This window comes from Carcharhinus amblyrhynchos, chromosome 5, assembly GCF_965287045.1.
Source record: "Carcharhinus amblyrhynchos chromosome 5, sCarAmb.v2.hapA, whole genome shotgun sequence".
Taxonomy (NCBI): domain Eukaryota; kingdom Metazoa; phylum Chordata; class Chondrichthyes; order Carcharhiniformes; family Carcharhinidae; genus Carcharhinus; species Carcharhinus amblyrhynchos.
Window position 1 is genome coordinate 62,687,593 of NC_137328.1, and position 23,533 is coordinate 62,711,125.

General features: G+C 43.2%; 1 protein-coding gene across 2 annotated transcripts in view; it reads left to right on the forward strand.

Annotated features, from left to right (window-relative positions):
• trpm6 (transient receptor potential cation channel, subfamily M, member 6) overlaps nucleotides 1–23,533 on the forward strand; it is a 154,283-nt gene that overhangs the window by 2,195 nt on the left and 128,555 nt on the right. For both annotated transcript variants that reach the window (XM_080188915.1, XM_080188917.1), the window contains exon 2: nucleotides 23,392–23,471. In XM_080188915.1, the coding sequence (XP_080045041.1) occupies nucleotides 23,392–23,471 (80 nt within the window). The remainder of the gene's footprint in view (nucleotides 1–23,391; nucleotides 23,472–23,533) is intronic.

Below are 23,533 nucleotides of genomic sequence, written 5' to 3' on the forward strand. Positions count from 1 at the left end.
GGGTTTCCTCTGGGTGCTCCAGTTCTCTCCTATCATCAAAAGATACTGAGTTTAGGGGGACCGTGCATGATAAATTACCTCTTAGTTTCAAGGGATTAGCAGGGTAAATATATGGGTTTATGGGGATAGGGCCTGGGTGGGTTTGTTGTTGATGCAGGCTCAATGGGCTGAGTGGCCTCCTTATGTACTTTAAGGATTCTATGCTTTTATAAATAGAGGATAGTTTCAAGGTCACCCCATTGTTGAAACTAACTTTAAATTCCAGATTTATTAATTGAATTTGGATTTCATGGTGGGATTTTAACCCATGTTCTGCCCACCCATAGCATGAACTTTGGATCACTGGCCCAGTGACATTATTACTAGGCAACCATCTCCCCTCAGATATTTTTATGAGCACTTGTGCCTGATCCATTGTTACCAATTAGTAACCGGTTGGGAAAATGAATATTATCCAGGCCAGAAACCAAATTTTAGTATCGACATAAATATTGATTTTTGTTATAGAAGGTGTTTGATTACATTGTGAAGAAACTGCACATGCTCACAAAGGACAAAGGTGGAGCTTTACTTGGTGTTACTATATTGCTATTACAATCTGGTTGGCTGGGTCAATTTGTAATCAGTTAATGGTGAGAGAAATTGCCATTTCTAAATGCCATTATTTAGAAACTCGATCACTATGTTGCAAGGAACTGTTTGTGGTTACTGACCCACTAGAAAATACCAGTCTGTCCGAGCAGTGTTCTAAGCCAAGCTAATTGGCAGATCCCAGTTCCAGGTTTGCTTCTTACACTAGTAATACAAGACCCAGGAGTCTGCATGTATTGAGCAAATAGAAAAGCCACAATTCCCCTGATAGTTCCTGTCTGAAATCTAGTGCAACGAATCTTGATTTTTAATTCATGTAATTTTTATTAGGGTTTTGTAGTCTAGAATTTTTGGAGAACCGACCCCAGCTGACTAGAATAAAGGAGTGAGTGCAACTAGACTTTCAAAATATGTTTAACAAATCTTGATATGATTAAAATGCATAATCATTGCATTAGAAAAAGTTTAGCATGGTTTAAAACAGCCAATTGATAGGAGTGAAACAAGCAGGATAATTCGGTAATGCAGACATGTTAGCAATGAAAATAGCAAATGGCAGATGAAAATGAGAGCACAGGAACAGAAAGTAATGAAACTTGAAAGTAAAACAAGGAAGTGTACACTCAATAAAAAGTTGAAAAATGTCCTCTCTCTCCAACTGTCCAGGTATTCCACTTTGGCATGCCCAACAGACTTAGGCTGGTTTTCTATAACTAGCTTCCACACCTTCCACTTCCCATTACTCTTAATATTTTTCTGCTTCAATTATTCATTCACTTGGCATATGTAAATTATTGTAGGTTCTTGTTGCGACCACTGCCAAGTCCGAAAGGGCTTGTAATACAAACTCTAATCTCTCACCTTGCTCTTTTGGAGGCCATCCTTAACATGTGCCTCTCAGTTGCTGACTGACCCACCTATGAAAATAGAATTCAGCAATTAGTAACTTCTCATTGCTTTCCCTCCTGATATAAACCAACAACATTCTACTGGTTATAATGTACAAATCCAGATTCTTACTCTTTTCGATATTTGGTTTGTGCTTTTATTTCTGATTGCCAAGCTATCCAAACTGGCAAAAAACAGCTGATGTTTCCTAGTTACAAGCAACTGGACTGTTTTAAAAAAGCTCTACACTTATTATTGAACATTTCAGTTCACTTGAAGGAAGTAATGTGTGAAGTGTGTTGGAATAGAGACAATTATTTGGGTACACTTTTCTAAATAAAATATTCTCTCTGGTCATTAAAAAGTGAACAATATTTGTTGAAGACTCCAGGAAAACAATTTAAAAATAATTGATTGAATCTCGCATTGTGAATTAACTTGCAATTTTTCTGAGTCATAATCTGAAAGGTACAATTATATTGATATCACACCAATAATACTAAATCTGACAGATCGCTACTGCCGGGGTTCAAGGATCAGTGCTGTGCCCGTCAATCAATCTCGGCACTTTTAGATATGGTGCTGTGATGGCACTGTGGATCTCTGGGGAGATTATTCTGTTTTCCAATGCTTTAGAAGTCTACGAGGTTCCATTTTTGCTATAGAATCATCAGAGGGTCTTCTTCCTTGTCAAGCAGAAGACGACAAATTAAATGAAGGTTCAGTTTCAGGTACCAAATCTCGTCACGAGTTGGAAAGCCAAATCACATCCGTCTTGGAGTTCGAGTAGCAACAATCTCTTAAAAGAACTGTGCTGTTAATGTTGCACAGTAGCGCAGTATTGGGGCATTATTCTGTAGGACCAGATTGCAATGTTTGTAGAAAATGTGCAGAACTACGCGCGGGGTTCTCGTTTAATACTTAACCTGCACGCTGCTCACCTTCTGTGATTCCAAAGTCCACTCCTTATCCCGGAACAGCTCGGCGGCCCAACTTCTCACTCAGGCACCACATAAACAAGGCGCGTTAGATTGGAATGAACAGAGCGAAACCAAAGATGCACGCGTACAGAAACATAGAGACAAGCTCGGCGCCGTAATGCGTTATTTGTAATTGTGGAAACCGTGCATGTACACAAATGAACGTGTATCTTCATTTAGAATCAGACATTGTTTTATCCAGATACATGAGTAGGTTTGAATATCGTCCCAGGATGGAACCGTTTGTTCCGTTTGGAGACATTCCACAAAGTAAGAAAGTCCAGAAATCCTTACATTTCAAGTGGCCAGGGCTGGACTGTTGGGGCAAGTTGCAATATCAATTATTGTCGATTCAAGTGTTCGACAACGTTTCCGGAAGAATTGATCCAAAGAAAAGTTACTTAACACAGTCTGCTGATAATTTGCCCCCACGGACAGCTTAATTCATAACCTTCATTAAAAAAGTTAATGCAATTGTTGCTAATTAATATATAGCTTGTCCCATACTGGCATGGGGCAGCGTTTGTCTGGACAGGTTATCAGGGAATGTATTGAGAAATCTTTCTGGAAAATCTGGCCCTGCTCATCTAATGAAGAATATGGGAAAGGATCATTGTCCAATTAATTAAAGAGCACTTTGCAACAGGCTTTTTAAGCTATCCTGATCTGTTCGGCCTTTGAGCTAAGATCAAGCCCAAAATCAGGCGCAGTGCTTTATCTTGTGATCTTGGTTCCTGTTTGTTTCTCTTGTGGGTACCATGAATCGGATTCAATTTGAATCTGTCTTTTCGGAGCAAGTGAGGAGATCAATTTGGGCTTTCCTGGTCCACTCTGCGCATTGGCTTTGTCATTCTAAGAGTGTAATACAATGTTTTTAAAAGTTAATGATGGTTCTGGGGTAGGGGTGTGTTTAGTCTCCTATGGTGTCTTCATGCCTCTGTTATCAATGTCAACTCAAACAAGCTCATTTGTAAATCCACCTTGTTACAGATATTCAGCCAAAGACCACCATCATTGCATTAGCTCTAGCTGTATGGCAGTCTGGTTCTTTAATTAACTCATTGGAAACCTTCACACTTTTCTCTGTGCTCAGTAACCAGATATCAACAAGTAACAGCCGAGCAAAGAATAAAACAAAACTGATTTTTGCTCCCCTTGCTTTTGATCCATAACAGTATCGCAGCGTAAAACAGCTTAGTTTCATTGAAGCTCTGTTTTCCATTAACTATCTACTTCAGTTACCATTTTATTAAATCTGGAGGTATTCTTCATTCATATTTCATTTGTCTTTATTATGATCACATTAACATACCTAGAAAAGAAACTAATTCACTATAAAAGAGGCTATGAGCATTTCATTTGAATTGTTATGACCTATAGCAGAAAGAACATAGGAGCAGGAATAAGCCATTTGGCTCCTCAGCCCTGTTCCACTATTTAGCCAGATCATGGCTGATCTCCCAACTGAATATCATCTTCCCATCCTATCCCTGTACTCCATGGTGTCATTGATATCTAGAAATCTATTGACCTTTACTTTGAGCATAGTCAATGACTCAGCCTTCACAGCCGTCTGGGTGGGATAGAGAATTCCAAAGATTCACCACTCTGACTAAAGAAATTCCTCCTCATCTCAGTCCTAAATGGCCGTTATTTTGAGACTGTGTCCCCTGGCTCTAACCCCTCATGATGTAGAGATGCCAGCATTGGACCAGGATAAACACAGTAAGAAGTCTCACAACACCAGGTTAAAGTCCAACCAGTTTATTTGATAGTAATCCCACAAGCTTTCGGAAACGGTGTTCCTTCATCAGGTGTGTGGAAGGTTCATTGTAACCTTCCACTCACCTGAAGAAGAAACACTGTTTCCGAAAGCTTGTGGGATTACTATCAAATAAACTGGTTGGACTTTAACCTGGTGTTGTGAGACTTCTTACTGTGTCTCGCCCCTCAACCAGGAGAAGTGTCCATTCTGTAAGAATTTTGTACATTTTAATGACATCACCTCTCATTCTTCTAAACTCTAGAGAATATAGGCCCAATCTCCTCAATCCTTCCTCATAAAACAATTGTACCATCCAAATAACTGCTTCATTTATCAAGTAAAATATTGTAATAACAGGGCTAGTAAGCAAATGGTAAAGTGCAGGAGAATGAAACATCTCACTGATATTTTCTAAATGAAAATCCTTACAGAACACAGTAGCTGTTTTTTCTGACTGCATTCTATAATATGTTTTTGGCACAATCAGCTGTTGTCCCAGCACAACATTTACCTCTCATTAAAAACCTTTGTTTCCTGGTAAACTTTTGTTGCACTCTCTCCATGTCTGGTATATCCTTGCTTAAGTAAGGAGAACAAAACTTCACACAATACTCCAGGTGTGGTCTCACCAAGGCTTTGTACAATTGCAGCAAGACTTCTGCGCTTAAAACATTTGAAATAAAGGCTAACATATTGCTTGTTCCACCTGCATGTTAACTTTCAGTGACTTATGAACAAGAACATCTAGATCCCTTTGAATATCAACACTCAATTTAAGCAATTCTCTGTATTTTCTATTTTTCCAACCATAATGAATAATTTCAGATTTTTCCACATCGTATGACTACCAACATGACCACCAATTAATGAGAGAAAAATGTTGTGTTGGGGCAATAATTGGATGTGCCAAAAATATAGTATAGAATATGTTCAGAAAAAAACAGCTACTATGCTCTGTAAGGATTTTCATTTAGAAAAGTGAGATTTTTCATTCTTCTGCATCCTACCTTTTGTTTACAAGCCCTATTATTACAATAACTTTACTAAATAAATGAAGCAGTTATTGCAAAAAAAAACAGTTGCAGTGAGCTGTGCTGACACTGTGTGGAAAAGTTTTCCCATATACTCATACCAATTTCCTTGAAAAAACAGTTAAGATTGAGAATTTGGTATGGATTTGACCCAGAAGTGTTTATCGGATGCCAGAGATCTCAGGAAAAAGAGCAGAATGAATGTTGAGATTGAGTGCCTTCCTGGCTTCAGTGGAGAGTCCCACCTCTTTACAAGGTCAAGGCAACTGAAGGTGAAACTTTCAAAAATTAACCCTGCTTTTTGCATATCATGACATTTTAAGTCTGTGTCGATCTGCAGACAAATATATTAAGCAACTAACTTTGTAGCGCTGAACACAAAGCCTATAACAAATAATTTGCTATATTCTATTTAAAGTTGTAATAGTATCTATTTTTTAAGAGGAATGTTTTTCTCTGTTAAAGGAAGCAGAAGAACCAGTGTGATATTACTATCACAAAAGTAAATGCTAATTTTATTCCTTATTAACAACATCTGAATTGTATTTATTGAGACAGAAAGTTTATGCATTGCAAATTTAAAACTAAGCCCTGGTAGTTATTTTCTGGAGGTAATTATTTTGGTTCTTTTTATTTGGTAGGCAGAGAGGATTATCCCAGTACTGCCTAAGGAAAGACACATGCTCGTGGAAGTTATTAAATCAGCCAGTTTTATAATGTAAAAGCCTAAACTGACAAGTTAAATGTATCTTCGACTAATTTAATTTTTGTTATGTTAAATGAAGGTTGTAGATGCATAGTGGTTAGATATGATTGTTCTCAAAGACAATGGGTGGGACTTCCCCAAAAATTTTCAAGGTGTTGTAACAGTGAGAAAGTAAAAATTTCTCACATTGGTCTTTTCGGCGCACTCCGTATTGCAATCTTTTGACACTTACTGCAGTGAAAGAGCCTCCACATGAATCACATTGGCATGGAGACTCCAGGTGCGGGACTCGCTCAATGTGGCTGCAACTGTGTGCCATTAACGAGGGGGAGCTGCATGATGATGCACTCACCATCTGTCATGTCAGGAAGATGGCACCTTGTGGAACAGTTCCACAGTTTATGGAGGAAGAGTTAAGATGGCTGCTGGATACCTTGGATAGGAGGGCCACCTTCTTCCATGGAGATGGTCGGTGGCCCAGGGGTTGGGCCACAAATGTCACTTGGTAAGTGATGCAGCAGCTTTCAGTGCCTTTGCACTGACACAGAGGACCGGGGCCAATGCAGAAAGAAAATGAGTGCCTCAGTAGGGGGCAGCAAAGGTCACAGTCCATCCCAACCTGCCATTAGTCCCATATGTAGCACTTGGAATGTCCACATACACACCTCACAGTCCTCCAGCACCTGACCATCTAGTACCATTCTCCAACCCTTCCGGTACCCGCGTCACAACCCTGGCCCTGACAGATGAAACCTGATTACTCCCACTCCCAACACCCTGCGCACTTCAAGCCATCAGACTTTCAATCCTCCCTTCATCCCAGTGGGAGAAGATGAGCTACAATCACAGGGAGCAGGAGAATACTGAAGATAGGGCCTCTGAGCTGAGTATCCTCACTGCGTTCAACGAGCAAGCCATGAAGCTGGCGGGGGAGTTTGAGGATAGAGTCATGACCGACAGCCAGGTCGGTGTGCATCACAGAAGTGAGAAACCACAAAAACTTCATTCAAATAACTTATCTCATGTAAGTTGCAATCTGCCCAGACACTTGTCCCTCCCTTGCACTTACCCATGTGTCTCCTTTTGCAGGAGACAACCTTGATGAGGCCAGACCCTCAGTTGTCTGTGTTCCTCTCACCCCTCACCCCCTCACTGCCCCCAGTGAAGCCCCCATTGATATCTTGGAAGAAGGTTTCAACGACACTGTTGACACAGGCACCCAGCAGTGCACATCCAGTCACCTTGGTGGGACATGAAAGCAGTGAGGCTCCTGGGTCATTTTCTGGAGCACCACACAGCCATTGATGCACATCAGATGGCAGCGAGGGCTCAGGCAAGCAGAAGCCTCCCAGAGCCATGAAAACAGCTGGCCTCCAGCCAGGCTCCATGCCGCTGGGATCAGTTATCTCAAAGCTGCTGGAGGCGCAGAAGCAGAGCCGGGGGTTACCAACATTCCAGCAAATGCCAAGCCATTTAGAGAAGTCTCACAGACTTCAGGTGAAGGAAATAGTGGCAGTATTGCATGGCACCCAGGCCAACACTGCAAGGGTGTTGGCCGCAGTGGAAAGTCTGAGGCAGGAAATGGTCACAGCGGGCCATGACTGTGGGTCTCAAGACCTTGGCCTGTTCTGAGAGGGCTATCGCTGAGGGCTTGCATACGATGGGGCAGAAGCTGTTGGGCCTTCAGGGTTGGGAGCACAAGGGACTCAGAGGCCTCTGGAACTCAGTGCAGCTGCCCCTCTGCCCCATGGAGTGACCCAGGGGCCAACAAGCACCCCGAGGGATGAAGAGCTCGTGCTCATACTGGGGCCTACCACTTAGGAGACCAGCCATTCCGAATCTTCCCTTCATGACATCGCCATATCTCACGGGCAGTAGGATGAACATATTGGCATGACAACATTCATTACACCTGAAAGTCAACTGGGGCCCTCCATTGGTCTGGACAGTGGTGCCCCGAGATTAGTGAACTCAGAAGTAGGCCCAGGCGCTGATGTGCAGTCAAACAGAAGGGAGGAGTCAGATTGTGTGGTACCAGAGCAGCATCAGAATGTGCTGCATGGTGAGTCTTCATTAACCTCCTGCCTGGACCAGCAACTCGCTAACATGGCCAACCCAGGCCCAACACCCAGGTGTGATATCAATAAGACCCATGGTGGAGGATGTGGACAAGGGCTGGGGCTGGGGGGGAATTGAAGGCTCCTGGGGTGTGGTGGATGGGTGGGGGTTCAGAGCCAGTGGATCCCACACCAATAGGGAGAACCTGTGGTATTGAGGGCCTCCTTCACTGCGTGGTCCTGCTGGATCCTTGCGATAGCTTGTCCTTCATTTTCCGGCTCTTCTTTCACACCCTCCTAGGCCCAACCCCCGGCTCAGTGACATCCGCCTGTCCCCCTCCTCCTCCAGGAAGTCTGCCTGCTGCTCCACCAGATTGTAGAATGCACAGCAGAGCACGATGATATGGGAGACCAACAGGGGTTGTACTAGATGTCACTGCCAGAGTAGTCTAGGCTGTGGATCTGCATCTTTAGGAGCCTGTATGGGCTTCATTATAGCCGTTCTCCACTTTGGTCTCAGACCTCCTCACTGGCATCATCAGTCATGACCACGGCGGGTAGCCCTTGTCCTTCCCAGCAGCCTGGGGTGGTCTTTGAAGACCCCCGGGTATGTCCGAGCTAGATGTGGCACAGTGGTCAGCACTGCTGCCTCACAGCACCAGGGACCCGGGTTTGATTTCCATCTTTGGTCACTGTCTCTGTGGAGTCTGCAGGTTCTCCCCGTGGCTGCATGGAATTCCTCCGGGTGCTCTGGTTTCCTTCCACAGTCCAAAAGACATTTTGGTTAGGTAAATTGGCCATGCTAAATTCTCCCTCAGTGTACCCAAATAGGTGCCGGAGTGTGGTGACTAAGGCATTTTTGCAGTAATGTTATTGCAGAGTTAATGTAAGCTGACTTGTGACACTAATAAGTAAACTATAAACTAGATGCAGCTGTCATGCCTGCTCCGAGTGCCGTGCACACACCTGCATGATGTTCACACACAATTTGAATCACAGAATCCCTACAGTGCAGAAAGCCATGCAGCACACCGAGTCTGCACCAACTACAATCCCACCCAAGGCCTAGCCCTGTTACCCACATATTTACCTCACTAGTCCCTCTAACCTATGCATCCCTGGGCAGTAAGGGGCAATTTAGCATGACCAGTCAACCTAACCCACACATTTTTGGACTGTGGGAGGAAACCCACACAGACACAGGGAGAATGTGCAAACTCCAGACAGACAGTGACCCGAGGCCAGGAATCAAATCTGGCGCTGCGAGGCAGCAGGGCTAACCACTGTGAATGTTAAAGGAGTGGAACCCCTTCCTGTTAATGAAGGATACCCCTTGATCATATGGGGTCCACAGGGCGATATGTATGCCATATTTAGCCCCTTGCACATGGGGTATCCCGGTGATGCCAGCAAAGCCTGCAGCCTGGGCTTCCTGTTGGGCCTGGCCCACATCAAAGTTGATGTAGTGACCTACCCAGGTGTACTGGACAACTATCATCTAATGGATGCGCTTGTGTGCAGCGGACTGTGAGATGTTGCAGAGGTCACTGGTGGACGCCTGGAAGGACCTGGCGATGTAGAAGTCAACAGCTGTCATGACTTTCACTGCAACCACAAGATGCCGATCTCACTAATTATATTGAAATCTATTCAAATTTATGCTAATAAGCTTTGCAAATAGGTGTGAAATGGTTCGTGCCAGTAAAAAGAGATTGGGAAGATAGCAAACTGTTTCGTGCTGGGAGCGAATCGGATTCTTAGCATCTCATGCTATTTTCCCAGCTCCCCATGCTGATTGATGGGCACGGTGAGGTGGTAAGACGGCACCCAATTTATATGATCTGCAATCCAGTGCCAACAGCAAACACTGAGCTCCCTGAAATCAGAAGGATGAAACTTTCACATTTCCGTCTAGAAAGGAAAACGGATTTAAACAAATTGGATGGAAAAAAAATTGATCCTGTGTTGCATTCTTCTTTGAGATGTTTGTTTTTTTCAGTTGATTTCTTCATTGGAGAGATAAAACTTAAACAAAGATACAGCTATGTAATGAAATGATCACATAATTCTCTGTTAAAAGCTTCTGAAATTACGCTTGATTGCAGCAAACTTTGGCCTGGAATTTCCTCAAGCATAACACTGGTGGTTGACTGGTGAAGAAAGATAGAAATGGGGCGGAACTTTTAATGCTGGCTCTCTGCCCAAAGAGTCAGCTTCCTCCTGGAATGTGGCTATTGGACACATGTCTGCCCCACACAAATTCTGCAATCTAAAAGGAGGAGGGACATCCCAGCGTGGTACACATTGCTTTTTTTATGAAGTTATTCTTTCACGAGATGTAGATATCGCCGGCTGGGCTGACCCAATCCATGGGTGGAATTTTATTTTAAAAAATTCTAAGTGCCAAATGAGCATGAAAACGGGAGAGAATCCTGCTGAAGTTTTGGGCACGGTCCCAGTCGCAATTGTATGGTACTTAGTTAAAATAGAGCCCAGATGCGATTCTTGGTGGTTGGTGTTTGCGGGGGGGAGGGTCTAATATCGCCAGTGAAGCTGCCTTCTGAGTCCTTGGGGCACCTTTGCATAGGTGCCGTGATCTCCTTGTGCATTGTGAGGTCTGCTGTCACCCACACGCACATTGGGATCCGCTGCCGATTGCTCCCTGTGCCGGTTTCCGCTCCCCCCCCACCACCTCCATGGACACCGCAACCCCCAACCGATTGCCGCCCCCCACCCACAGAGTTCCCCCAACTCCTGATTGCTGCCCCTGCAGAGCTCCCCTCACACTCCAATCGCCACGCTTACTGAACAGCTGACCTCCCTGCAGATCTCCCCCTTCCCTGCCCTCCCACGGAGCCCTTCTTAGGCCCTAACCTTCAGTGCCTCCTTGGCACTGCCTCATTACTGCCGGAGTGCCCAGTGGGCACTGCCGTCGACCATCCGGGCAGTTTCAGTGGCTCCTGGTCCTATCGGTGAGGTCATTATGTCTGGTCTCCATTGTTGGAGACCAGCTGTGATTCCAGTGATGAGGGTCCTGACTAGCAAGGGGGTTAAGGGCAAGTGAGCCCAGTCAAGACAGTGTCATTAGTGAGTCCCAGGTGCTAAGCATGTCATGTATATTTTTCCAACAAATCAGTGCTGGTAAGAGGAGAGAAACCAGACACGATCCTGAATTTTTGCCTCTCGTGATATCTTACTGGCTCACCTCACCGAGTGACCGAGCAAGGTGGGCATGTACTGGGTGGATAGGGAACAGCTGTTCCCCTTAGTTGAAGGGTCAGTTACAAGTGGGTACAAGTTAAAAGTGAGGGGTGGGAAGTTTGGGAGTATTTGAGGAAAACCTTTTTTTACTCAGAGGGTGGTGACAGTCTGAAATGCGCTGCCTGGGAGGGTAGTGAAGGTGGGATGCCTCACATCCTTTAAAAAGTATCTGGATGAGTACTAGGCATGCCATAACATTCAAGGTTATGGGCCAAGTGCTGGCAAGTGAGATTAGGTGGCCAGATAAGGTCATTTTATGCATCAGTGCAGACTCGAAGGGCCAAAGGGGCTCAGCTGCACTGTAGGATTCTGTGCTTCTGTGACCGGCACATGAGCCGGTATGATCATGCTCCATGTGTTGCAGGAAAAACTACAGTGCTGTCAGGAAGGGAGTTCCAAGATGTTGACCCAGTGACAGTTAGGGAATGGTGATTTACGGGACAATTTTGAGCCCGCATTCTCCATCTGCAAGAATGGCGCTCATGCCCAAAATTCTGAGAGCGCGATTCACGCTGGCCCCTCACCGTTGGAGTGACGTGAAGCATGTTGCAGGACCTCAGAAAGCTTATTTTAATATATTAACATATCATTAGCGAGCACTTTCTCTGAGACTTACCCCACAACCCTCCTCCTCCCCCTGCTTCCAGTGCCAGTCCACACTGGCGCCATTTACAACAGATTCGCCTAAATGTGAACTGGTCGTGGGGCCTCCCCAGGGATGTAAATGCAAGTAAAGCTCCTGAGAGAGAGGGACATGGGCAGGATGTGACCTAGCAAAGCCCCTGACACTGTCCCTTGGCACAGTTTGGCACTGCTATGTTGGCACCATGCCCATGCCAACCTGGCAGTGCCAACCTGTGCTAGGTGGCTGGTCCCATTGGGAGACTCAGTGGAGAGGAGGGCAATACATTCAGGTTTGGTTATGGGCTGGGAAAGGATGGAGAGCAGGGGACACTGGCAGGAAGGGGCCAATAACCAGGAGGGAGGCAAAAGGTGCTGATGATCTGCAGGGGGGCCCTGAGGCCTCTGTGGTGGGCTGAGAGGAGATTTAGTACTGGTCAGGGTGTCGATAAAGGTGGCACCCCGATCTCTGTGGCCAGGTTTTGCTGGTGTGTTTAAGTTCCACCCGCCTGTATGATGGTGTGAAACACCGCCTCATGATTTTTTTTTGGGTTGAGTGTTGTATGATCTGGAGAGAAAACCGATCAGTTTATCTAGAGAGAAACATGCTGGTTTTCTCACAGGAAACAATACTCTGCCAGTTTTTGGTCAGAATGGTGTGTGGCTTGGAGGGGAACCCACAGGTGGCGGTGTTCCTGTGTATCTGCTGCCCTTGTACTAGGTGGGAGAGCTCGCAGCTTTGGAAGGTGCTGTTGAAGGATCGTAGATGAGTTGTGCAGTGCATTTTGTAGATGGTATGCACTGTGATCATTGAGTATCAGTGACAGAGGGAGTGAATTTTTAAGGTGGACAAAGAACAAAGAAAATTACAGCACAGGAACAGGCCCTTTGGCCCTCCAATCCTGCACCAACCATGCTGCCCAACTTAACTAAAACCTCTTGCCCTTCTGGGAACCATATCCCTCTATTCCTATCCCATTCATGTACTCGTCAAGACGCCCCTTAAAAGTCACTACTGTATCCACTTCCACTACCGCTCCCAGCAATGAGTTCCAGTCACCCACCACTCTCTGTGTAAAACATCTGCCTCGTACATCTCCTTTAAACCTTGTCCCTCACACCTTAAACCTGTGCCCCTTAGTAATTGACTCTTCCACCCTGGGAACAAACTTCTGACTATCCATTCTGTCCATGCCTCTCATAATCGTGTAGACTTCTATCAGGTCTCCCCTCAATCTTTATCGCTCCAGTGAGAACAAACCAAGTTTCTCCAATCTCTCCTCAGAGTTAATACCCCCCATACCAGGCAACATCTTTTCTGTACCCTCTCCAAAGCCTCCACATCCTTCTGGTAGTGTAGCAAACAGAATTGAACACTATATTCCAAGTGCAGCCTAACTAAGGTTCTATAAAGCTGCAACATGACTTGCCAATTTTTAAATTCAGTACTCAGGCCGATAAAGCAAGCATGATGTATGCCTTCTTGACTACCTTCTCCACCTGCATTGCCACTTTCAGTGTTCTGTGTATCTGTACACCCAGATCCCTTTGCCTATCAATATTCTTAAGGGTTCTGCCATTTATTATATATTTCCTATCTGTATTAGCCCTTCCAAAATGCATTACCAGATTAAACTCTATCTGCCATCTTTCCACCCAAGTCTCCAACTAATCTATATCCAGCTGTACCCTCTGATGGTCTTCATCGCTATCCTCAAATCCACCAACCTTAGTGTCGTCCACAAACTTACTAATCAATCCACCTATATTTTCCTCCAAATCATTTATATATATTACAAACAGCAAAGGCCCAGCACTGATCCCTGAGGAACACCATTTGTCACAGCTCTTCATTCAGAAACACACCCTTCCACTGCTACCCTCTGTCTTCTTTGACCGAGCCAGTTTTGTATCCACCTTGCCAGCTCACCTCTGATCCCATGCAACTTCATCTTCTGCACCAGTCTGCCATGAAGGACCTTGTCAATAGCCTTACTGAAGACAACATCCACTGCCCTACCCTCATCAATCATCTTCGTCACTTCCTCGAAAACTTGATCAGGTTCGTGAGACACGACCTCCACTTCACAAAACCATGTTGCCTCTCACTAATATGTCCACTTATTTCCAAATGGGAATAAATCCTGTCTTGAAGAATTCTCTCCAATAATTTCCCTACCGCTGATGTAAGGCTTACCGGCCTGTAATTACCTGGATTATTCTTGCTAACCTTCTTAACAAAGGAACAACATTGACTCTGAGACCTCCCCTGTAGTCATGATGTGGATATGCCGGTGTTGGACTGGGGTAAACACAATAAAAAGTCTGACAACACCAGGTTTTAGTCCAACCGATTTATTTGATAGTACACTCACTAGCTTTCGGGGTTAGTCCCTTCGTCAGGTGAATGGAGAGTTCTGGCCTCAGACAGAGCATATAAAGCACAGACAGTTTACAGATTACTGATTAGAATGCGAATCTTTACACCTAACCTGCTGTTCAAGTCTTAAAGTGGCTGACAATGTGAGTGGAAGGAGCACTGATCACAGGTTAAAGAGATGTGTATTCTCTCCAGACAGTACAGTAAGTGAGGTTTTGCAAACCCAGGCAAGTCAGTTGATAGCCAAGTCCCGCACACTTGAGGACGGTCTCAACAGGATCTTGGGTTCATGTCGCACTATCATGTCGTGACTTGCCTGGGTTTGCAAAACTTCACTTACTGTACTGTCTGGAGACAATACACATCTCTTTAACCTGTGATCAGTGCTCCTTCCACTCACATTGTCAGCCACTTTAAGACTTGAACAGCAGGTTAGGTGTAACGATTCACATTCTAATCAGTAATCTGTAAACTATCGGTGCTTTATATGCTCTGTCTGAGGCCAGAACGCTCCATTCACCTGACGAAGGGACTAACCCCGAAAGCTAGTGAGTGTACTATCAAATAAATCGGTTGGACTAAAACCTGGTGTTGTCAGACTTTTTACTGTGTGTACCTCCCCTGTAGCCAGTGAAAATACAAAGATTTTTCTGCAGGCCCCAGCAATTTCCTCCCTTGCCTCTCTCAGTATTCTGGGGTATATTCCATCAGGCCCGGAGGACTTGTCTACCTTAATATTTCTCAAGAACCCCATGGGTCCCTCCTTTTTGATCTCGACATGACTCAAACTATCTAAACATCCTTTCCTTCTCTTTGGTGAATGGGTGGTGGATAGAATTCTAATCAAGCAAGCTGCTTTTTCTTGTATGATGTTAATCTTCTTATGTATTGCTGTAGCTGCACTCAGCCAGGTGGATGCCTTGTTGCGTAGTGGTAGCACCTCTACCACTGGACCAGAAGCTCTGGGTTTGAGCCCAGTACTAGGACTTGTTGGCTATGGAAGGAGCTTTCAGTGTAGTTCAGTGGGCTGATAATCAGCTGGGAAACTCTCCCCCACTTCCTCCACTCTTCCCCAAAGGGTAAAAAACAGTATGAGTGTGAAGATACACTAAAAATAACTACTCATCCAAGCAAGAGCACTTCTGACTTTAGCCTTTTAGATGCTGAACAGGCTTTGGGAGTCAGGAGATGAGTTAGTTATTGCAAAATTCCTAGTCTCTGACCTGTACTTACAGTATTTATGTGGTTGATCTTGTTCACTTCTTGGTCAATGGTAACGCCTAGGAGGTTGATGGATATTTTCTGTTGTTTCTGCTTCTGAGCTTTGTGTGAACTGGAACCTGGAAAGATAGAGGATTCCAATTGAGAAGAGTGATGTAAATGGCAGCTACAGGGATAGTGCAGATTCAGACCATGAAGTCAGAAAATAATGGCTAGTGACAGTGAATGTTGGGCCCCTGATAAATAGGGGTGATATAGGAACATGGGAATATGAGTAGGCCATTTAGCCCCTTGAGCCTGTTTAGCTATTCAATTATGGCTAATGGACAACCGATAGCTGCCTCATCCAATATTGTATCCAATTGTTAAGGAATTCATTGATTATTGTGTTTTTAATTTGTCCCTATTGTCTTTTTTCCCACATTGCTGCTGAATGCTGCATTTCATTCTGCCTAAATGCATGAGCATGGTGGGCTGATATTAGCATAAATTGTTCACGTAACAATAAAATAAGATTTAGTGTTTCATCATCATTCAGTGGCTTATCACAGGGGATCCCTATTAATTATCATTTATATAAACAACATAGATGAATATGTGGGAGGCAGGGTTAGTAAATTTGCAGATGACGCAAAGATTGGCCGGGTGGTTAACAGTGAGATTGTGTGTCTTGGGCTCCAAGAAGAGAAAGAGAAGATGGTCAAGTGGATAGATAAGTGGCAGATGGAATTTAACGCCAAAAAGAGTGAGCTGATACACTTTGGAAGGAGTAACTTGACAAGGAAGTATTCAATGAATGGCAGGACACTAGGAAATTCTGTAGAACAAAGAGGCCTTAGTGTGTTTGTCCACAGATCTCTGAAAGCAGAAGGACATGTTAGTGGGGAGGTGAAAAAGGCAGATGGGACACTTGCCTTTATCAACTGAGGCATAGATTACTAAAGCAGGGAAGTCATGTTGGAGTTGTAATGAACTTTGATGAGGCCGCAGCTAGGTCGCCATATTATAGGAAGGATGTGATTGCACTGGAGGGGGTGCAGAAGAGATTCACCAGGATGCTGCCTGGGATGGAACATTTAAGTTATGAAGAGAGATTGGATAGGCTTGGGTTGTTTTTGTTGGGGCAGAGAAGACTGAGGGGTGACCTGATTGAGGTGCACAAGATTATGAGAGATGTGGACAGAGTGGATAAGGAGTAGCTGTTCTCCTTAGTTGAAGGGTCAGTTACAAAGGGACATGGGTTTAGGCTGAGGGGCAGGAGATTTAAGGGGATGTGAAGAAAAACATTTTAACTGAGAGGATTGTGACAGTCTGGAATGCGCCATCTGGGATGAAGGTAGAAGTGGATTGTCTTGCATACTTTAAGAAGTACCTGGATGAGCACTTGGCACATCAGAACATCCAAGGCTATGGGCCAAGTGCTCATAAATGGGATTAGGTGGGAGTTCAAGTGTTTCTAGCATGTGAGTTAAGACTTGATTGGTTGAAAGGCTGCTTCTGCACCGTGTGATTCTCTGATATGAAAGATGCTTCCCAGTTATTGTAACTGTGACTGGAAGACACCCTGATGAGTGATTAATACATGGTACATCAGTAGAATATAAAACCTGTTATTTCTTGAAGGGGTGCTTGGAGTATTGGAGGAACAGGCAATCTAGATAAGTAAAGACTGAAGAAATATGTAACTTCAAGGGGTCAGGCTTTATGTCGACAAAATAAGTGAAATGAAACTGAAGAGATGACAGTTTAGTGGCTGTGACAGTGATTGGTACCTCCTTGAACCCCTAGACTCCTTTATAGTGCAGGGAGAAGTTTCATGACCTCATTAGCATAGCAAAAATAAGCTTTATGATTACTTTCGCTTCTTTAAAGTCTCTTTATATGTTTGGCACTCCTTTATTTATTATTTTCACTATGCCATATCAATCATAGATGAAGATATCTGACAGTGGGGATTAGAGTGTCTGTGAACCCCTGTCCTTGACTCCTGAGCTTATGGACTCAGATTTCTGGAGGGCCACTTTAAAAAGAAGCATGCTGAATGGGTACCACACTGGCATGGCATGCTGAGAACCATGTCAGAGGAAGCAGGGTAGCAGGGTAACGGTAGAGCATCCTCAGTGCAAACATCCAGGAAGGATTTGACACAATGCACTGTTACTTGAAGCAGATGATAGCATCAAGAACATCTGTATCTGTCCTTCCACCCTCTCCCCAACAGAGAGGCCTCCAGATTAGAGAGTGCATGCAAAGTCAATACCTTGACCACTGGTCTTCATACTTTGGTGTATCACTCTTGGAGGCCATTAGCAGGGGGTTACTGAGAGCTTTGTCACAACATCAGCCAGGGTTTGCAGGGTGTAATCTATATTGCAGTGCTCTTACTGATTGGTGAGCTGTCCAAATCCAGGATCACCCATAAATGGTGTAAGTGGAATCTGCCTTCATTTTACTCTTCTCTCCACATGATACCCTATGTGAATACTCTGGGTCACATTTTATGGATCGCCATCAGCCACTGATTACAGATAAAGATTTTTTTCTTTTGACATGGAAACATAGAAAATTTACAGCACAGAAGGAGGCCAATTGAACAATCCAAACTAATCCCACTTTCCAACTCTTGGTCCTGTAGCTCGTTTGGCTACAGCACTGTTTCTAAATCATTTTTCAATCTGCTCAGCTAATTTAATATTAATTCAATTACATTTATTTTAACTGTCAACACATTTGTTGAACTCTATCAGATGGTTTAAGACATGACATCATTGCAACAATTATAGTTCTAATCTCTGGTCCTTCTCCAAGACTCACCAATTTCTTTTTATCAGGAAATGGCTCATTATAGTACACTATTGTGTAGAATGTATATTATGACAACAAAATTGCAAAAGATTTTATTGCAGACTTAGATCACATTATTTCCTGTTAAAAGTTATAAGTTCTCACATGTAATCACACAGTAAATAATTAAAACATTATGTATGTCTGGAGTTAAACGATTAGTCTTAGTGGCAGTGTGATCCTAATCAGTGCTTAGCTATCCTATTTTTAAATTTCATACAATTCCAGTAAAATGCACTAACAGAAACAGGTTTATCCTGGTTGAAGTCAAGACTCAGTTGTGGAATGCAGATATACCTGAATTTAAAATGGGGGGCGGGTGGTTTAACCTTTTGTGTGCATAGTGCCCTTTGCAGCTTTCAGTTAAAACATGTTTTCTTTTATGTAAGAACTTCAGTCAAAGTATCTGTTTGTTTGAAATTCTTCCTGTTGCCACATAGAAATGGGAATTGACACATACACATTGATAATTGAGCGCTGTGATCACTGAACACTTTTTAAACAAATTGGTGCAAATATTTCGACCATCCTGGAGGGATTAAAACATATTACTGGATATGTCCTTGACACATTCATTTTTCACACAAATCTTGCAGATGTAAGGGTATGTAAAGCCTTTCCTCATTTTTCAGGTACAGTTTTTCTGAAAGATATTTTGTGAAAGGCAAAGAAAGAGTAAACAGTCTTTATAAAATATTTGTTTTTCTACTCTCGACTACATTCTATTGTGTAGATCTGTGCTCATAGGTGCTAAGACTGAGCAAAGTATTTGCTACTATACGGCAAAGATGTGCATTTCTCTTGCTGCAAGCCCATGCAAAGCTTACTTTACTTTTCCAAGGAATAGGAAACTTTAATAAAATTGATTTTCTCAATCATTAAAATATGGTAAGTTGTTTTGTTTGAATAAAAAATCATTTTAGTGTTGATTCATTAGTGTGCTTTACTGATACTTTTGTAATTATATTTGTATTTAATTATAGTTATTTTAAATACAGTCTTCATGTTGACAGCAAAACATTAATAGTGAAATATTTAGCGATATGTGATATGGAGCAGTTTATGTGAGTGACTGCATATTTACTTCACGTGATCATTTCTAACATGTTTTCTTAAAGTTTATTACAGTAAAATACAGTATTCACCCGTGTTGAAAAAAATACATAATGGGCAGGATCCTCTGACCTCGCCCGCAGCTAGGATTCTCCGGTCCACACTGCACTGAATGGAGCTTTGGCTGAGCGCCATATTCGCGATAGCAGTGGTGGAGGGGTGAACGAGGTCACAGAATTCTGGCCAATGCTTTCAAAAATGTCTAAATTGTTCTGTATAGATATAACACCAATTATGCATTACTTATATTCTGTCTTCCCACAAGATGTTAACCAGAGCAATACAATAATTTCTGCTCCACTAATGTCATTTCCATGGGTTACTCTTTCACAGCTCTCTTTGGCTGAGGCTTTAATACATTCAAGCCCAACTCCAGGACTTGGGCACATAATTTGTGTGACACTTCAATGCAGAGGAAGCACCACATTGTTGAAAAGCAGTATCTTTTGAATGAAAGGTTAAACCAGGGCTGTTTAGACATTATTTCAAACAGAATAGAGTATTCTCCCAGTGCCAGGGTCAATGACCTGTCTTCAATTTACACAATAAAGAAACCAGATTATCTGATTATTCAATTGATTTGCTGTTTGTGGGACTTCATTATCGGGCCATTAGTTGCTGTATTAGCTTGCTGAACAGCATTTCAAAAATCATTGATTAAGTAGTACACTTCGGGATATCCTGTGAACGGAATAAGGTGCTAAATAAATGCATGTTCTTCCTTTTCTTTTCTGTGACTGTGCTTTCCATTGCCTGTATTTCAAAGCCCCTTGAGGTATTCCCCATTCCCATTCTTAGACTCATAACCAAAGCAAGAATTTGTGAATTATTTATCCTTCAATTACCACTAAAAAGTGCAATAGGTATCAAATAGAAATTATTGCCAATAATGACTATTGAGATAAAGAAAAATAATTCTCATTTTTCTGCATTTCCTGCATGCAAAATGCAGGACAAATCCAGACCAGCCAATTACTGCCCATCAGTCTCCTATTGGTCAACAGTAAAGCGATGGAAGGGGTCATCAACAGTCTTATCAAATGGCACTTGCTGAGCAATAACCTGCTCACTGATGCTCAGTTTGGGTTGTACCAGGGCCAATTATCTCCTCATCTCATTACAAAAGATCTGAACTCCAGAGATGAGGTGAGAATGACTGTCCTTGACATCAAGGCCACGATTGACTGAGTATGGCATCAAGGAGCCTTTGCAAAACTGGAATCAGTGGGAATTGGGGGAAAATTCCCTGCTGATTGGGCTCATACCTAGCACCAAGGAAGGTGGTTGTAGTCATTGGAGGTCAGTCATCTCAGCTCCAGGACATCACTGCAGGGCTTCCTTAGGGTAGTGTCGTAAGACCAGCCAACTTCTTCACCAATGATCGTCCTTGCAACATAAGGTCAGAAGTGGGGATGTTTGTTGATTATTTCACAATTTTCAATACCATTTGTGACTCCTCAAGTACTGAAGCAATCTATGTCCAAATGCAGCAAAACCTGGATAATATCCAGGCTTGGGCGGACAGGTGGCAAGTAAAATTCCTGCCACACAATTGTCAGGCAATAACCATTTCCAACAAGAGAACATGTAACCATTGCTCCTTGACATTCAATGGCATTACCATCACTGAATCTTCCACTATCAACATCCGGGGGGGGCGGGGGGTTATCATTGACCAGAATCTGAACTGGACTAGCCAAAAAAAAACTGTGGCTGCAAAAGTAGTTCAAGAGGTTTAGAATCCTGCAGACAGTGACTCCCCAGTCTCCAAGGCACGAATCAGGAGTTTGATAGAATACTCTCCACTTGCCTGGATGAGTGCCTCTCCAACATTCAAGAAGTCGATACCATTCAAGAGAAAGCAATCCGCTCGATTGGCACCCCATCCACAAACTTTCACTCCCCCCTCCAGCGATGCATAGTAGCAAGTGTGTACCATCTACAAGATGCATTACAGGAACTCACCAAGCTTCTTAGACAAGCCTTTTCAAACCCACAACTACTACCGTCTAGAAGGTCAAGGACAGCTGATACATAGGAACACCACCACCTCATATTCCCTTCCATGCCATTCACCCTAACAACTTGGAAATATATTGTCATTCCTTCACTATTGCTAGGTCAAAATCCTGGAGCTCTCTCCCTAACAGTACTGTGTGGGTGTGCCTACACCACATGAACTGCAGCAGTTTGTGAAGGCAGCTCACCACTACCTTCTTATGGGCAATTAGGGATAGACAATAAATGCTGGCCTAGCCAGTGAAGCCCACATCCCAAGAATGGGAAAAAAACTGTAATGTTGAGGAAACAACCAGCAACAGGACATTGCAGAGTAGGCATTGCTGTAGAAATCGTTTTGCACGATGATGTAATAATATCTGTGCTTCTAACCACTTGACACAAATGAGTCAGAAAGAGGGCAGGATTTGGTAACCACTACAGATACCAGTGTGATACCTTGGACAAAAACCTGGCATTGTGCATTGGCTGCCCATTAGAGAACCTATAAAATATTTCTAATAAACTCAAGAATATGGCAAGTTGAAAGTTTATCCCATGTTAAAAGTGGATCTGATTTTGCATACCTATGGCATTCCTCCTTGTCCTCTAACTCATTGGGAGTAAAATGAATGCCCATAAAATGCCTACCTTACCATGAGATGGTGCTTCATGAAAAAGTTAAACTCTTCACAACGTCAAGGAGGTAAAAAAGGAAGTAACAACAATCTAAACGTTCAAAAAGTTGGAAAATTGAAAAACAAACCAACAACATTTGAACTTATACAGCATAGTATATAGTAAAACAATCCAAGGGACTTCACAGGAACACTACAAAATAAAATCTGACACTAAGCCAAATGAGGAGATATTGGAACATATGGCCAAAAGATATGGAGGTGAATTTTAAAGAATGTTTAATAGGAAGAAGCAGAGGTGGCAAGGCTGATGGAGGTTATTCCTAAGCTGAGGGCTTTGGCAGTTGCAGGTACAACAACCAACCAATTAAAATTGTGCTTCATGAGATTAGTATTCTGAATATCTCAGGAAGGTTGTACATTGTCCGAGATTAAAGATACGTAGGGCAATGTTGAAGGATTTTGAGAACATGGAAGAGATTTTTAAAATTGAGGCGTTGCTGAATTGGGAACCATTGTAAATCAGGGAGCGCGTTGGTGATGGGTGATTGGGGCTTGGTGTGAAACAAGACATGAGCAGCATGACTCTGACCTCAAGTTTAGAAAGGATAGAATGTGAGAGGCCAGCCAGGAGCAGGTTGAAATTGTCAAGTCTATAGGTAACAAAGAGGTGGTATGATGGCACAGTGGTTAGCACTGCTGCCTCACAGTGACAGGGACCTGGGTTCAATTCCAGCCTTGGGTGACTGTTTGGAGTTTGCACATTCTCCTTGTGTCAACATGCATTTCCCCCGGGTGCTCCGATTTCTTCCCTTAGTCCAAAAATACGCAGGTTAGGTGAATTGGCAATGTTAAATTGCCGCTTAGTGTCCCAAGGTGTGTAGATTAGAGGGATTAGCGGGGTGAATGCATGGGATTACGGGGCTAAGGTCGGTGGCGGGTCTGGGTAAGATCCTCTGTCGAGAGAGTGCACACCTGATGAGTTGAATGATCTCCTTCTACACTGTTGAGATTCTATAAATAGAATATCGGTACTTTACTGTAAAGGTATGGATGAAGGCTTCAACAGGTAAGCAACTGAGGCATGGACAGAGTCAACTGAAGTAGCAGAGCTGGAAATAAATTGTCTTAGTGCAGATATGTAGTCAGAAGTTCACCTGGGTATCAAATATGACATCAAAATTGTGAACCATCTGGACAAACCAGTGTATCCAATTAAATATAACAGAACAATTCAAAACCTATTCAAATCGATTGAAATGCTAAAATAATTAAGTCACACATTTCTTAATTCTAGACCCAGAAGTCGTGGATTGAAGGAGTTTTCAGTAAGCGAGAATGTGGAAAAATTATAACCAGTTCAAAAGATTCACACAGGTGAGTAACTTTTATCACATTCATAAACTTTGCAGGGAATCCCCTGAAATTCAGTTAAGGAA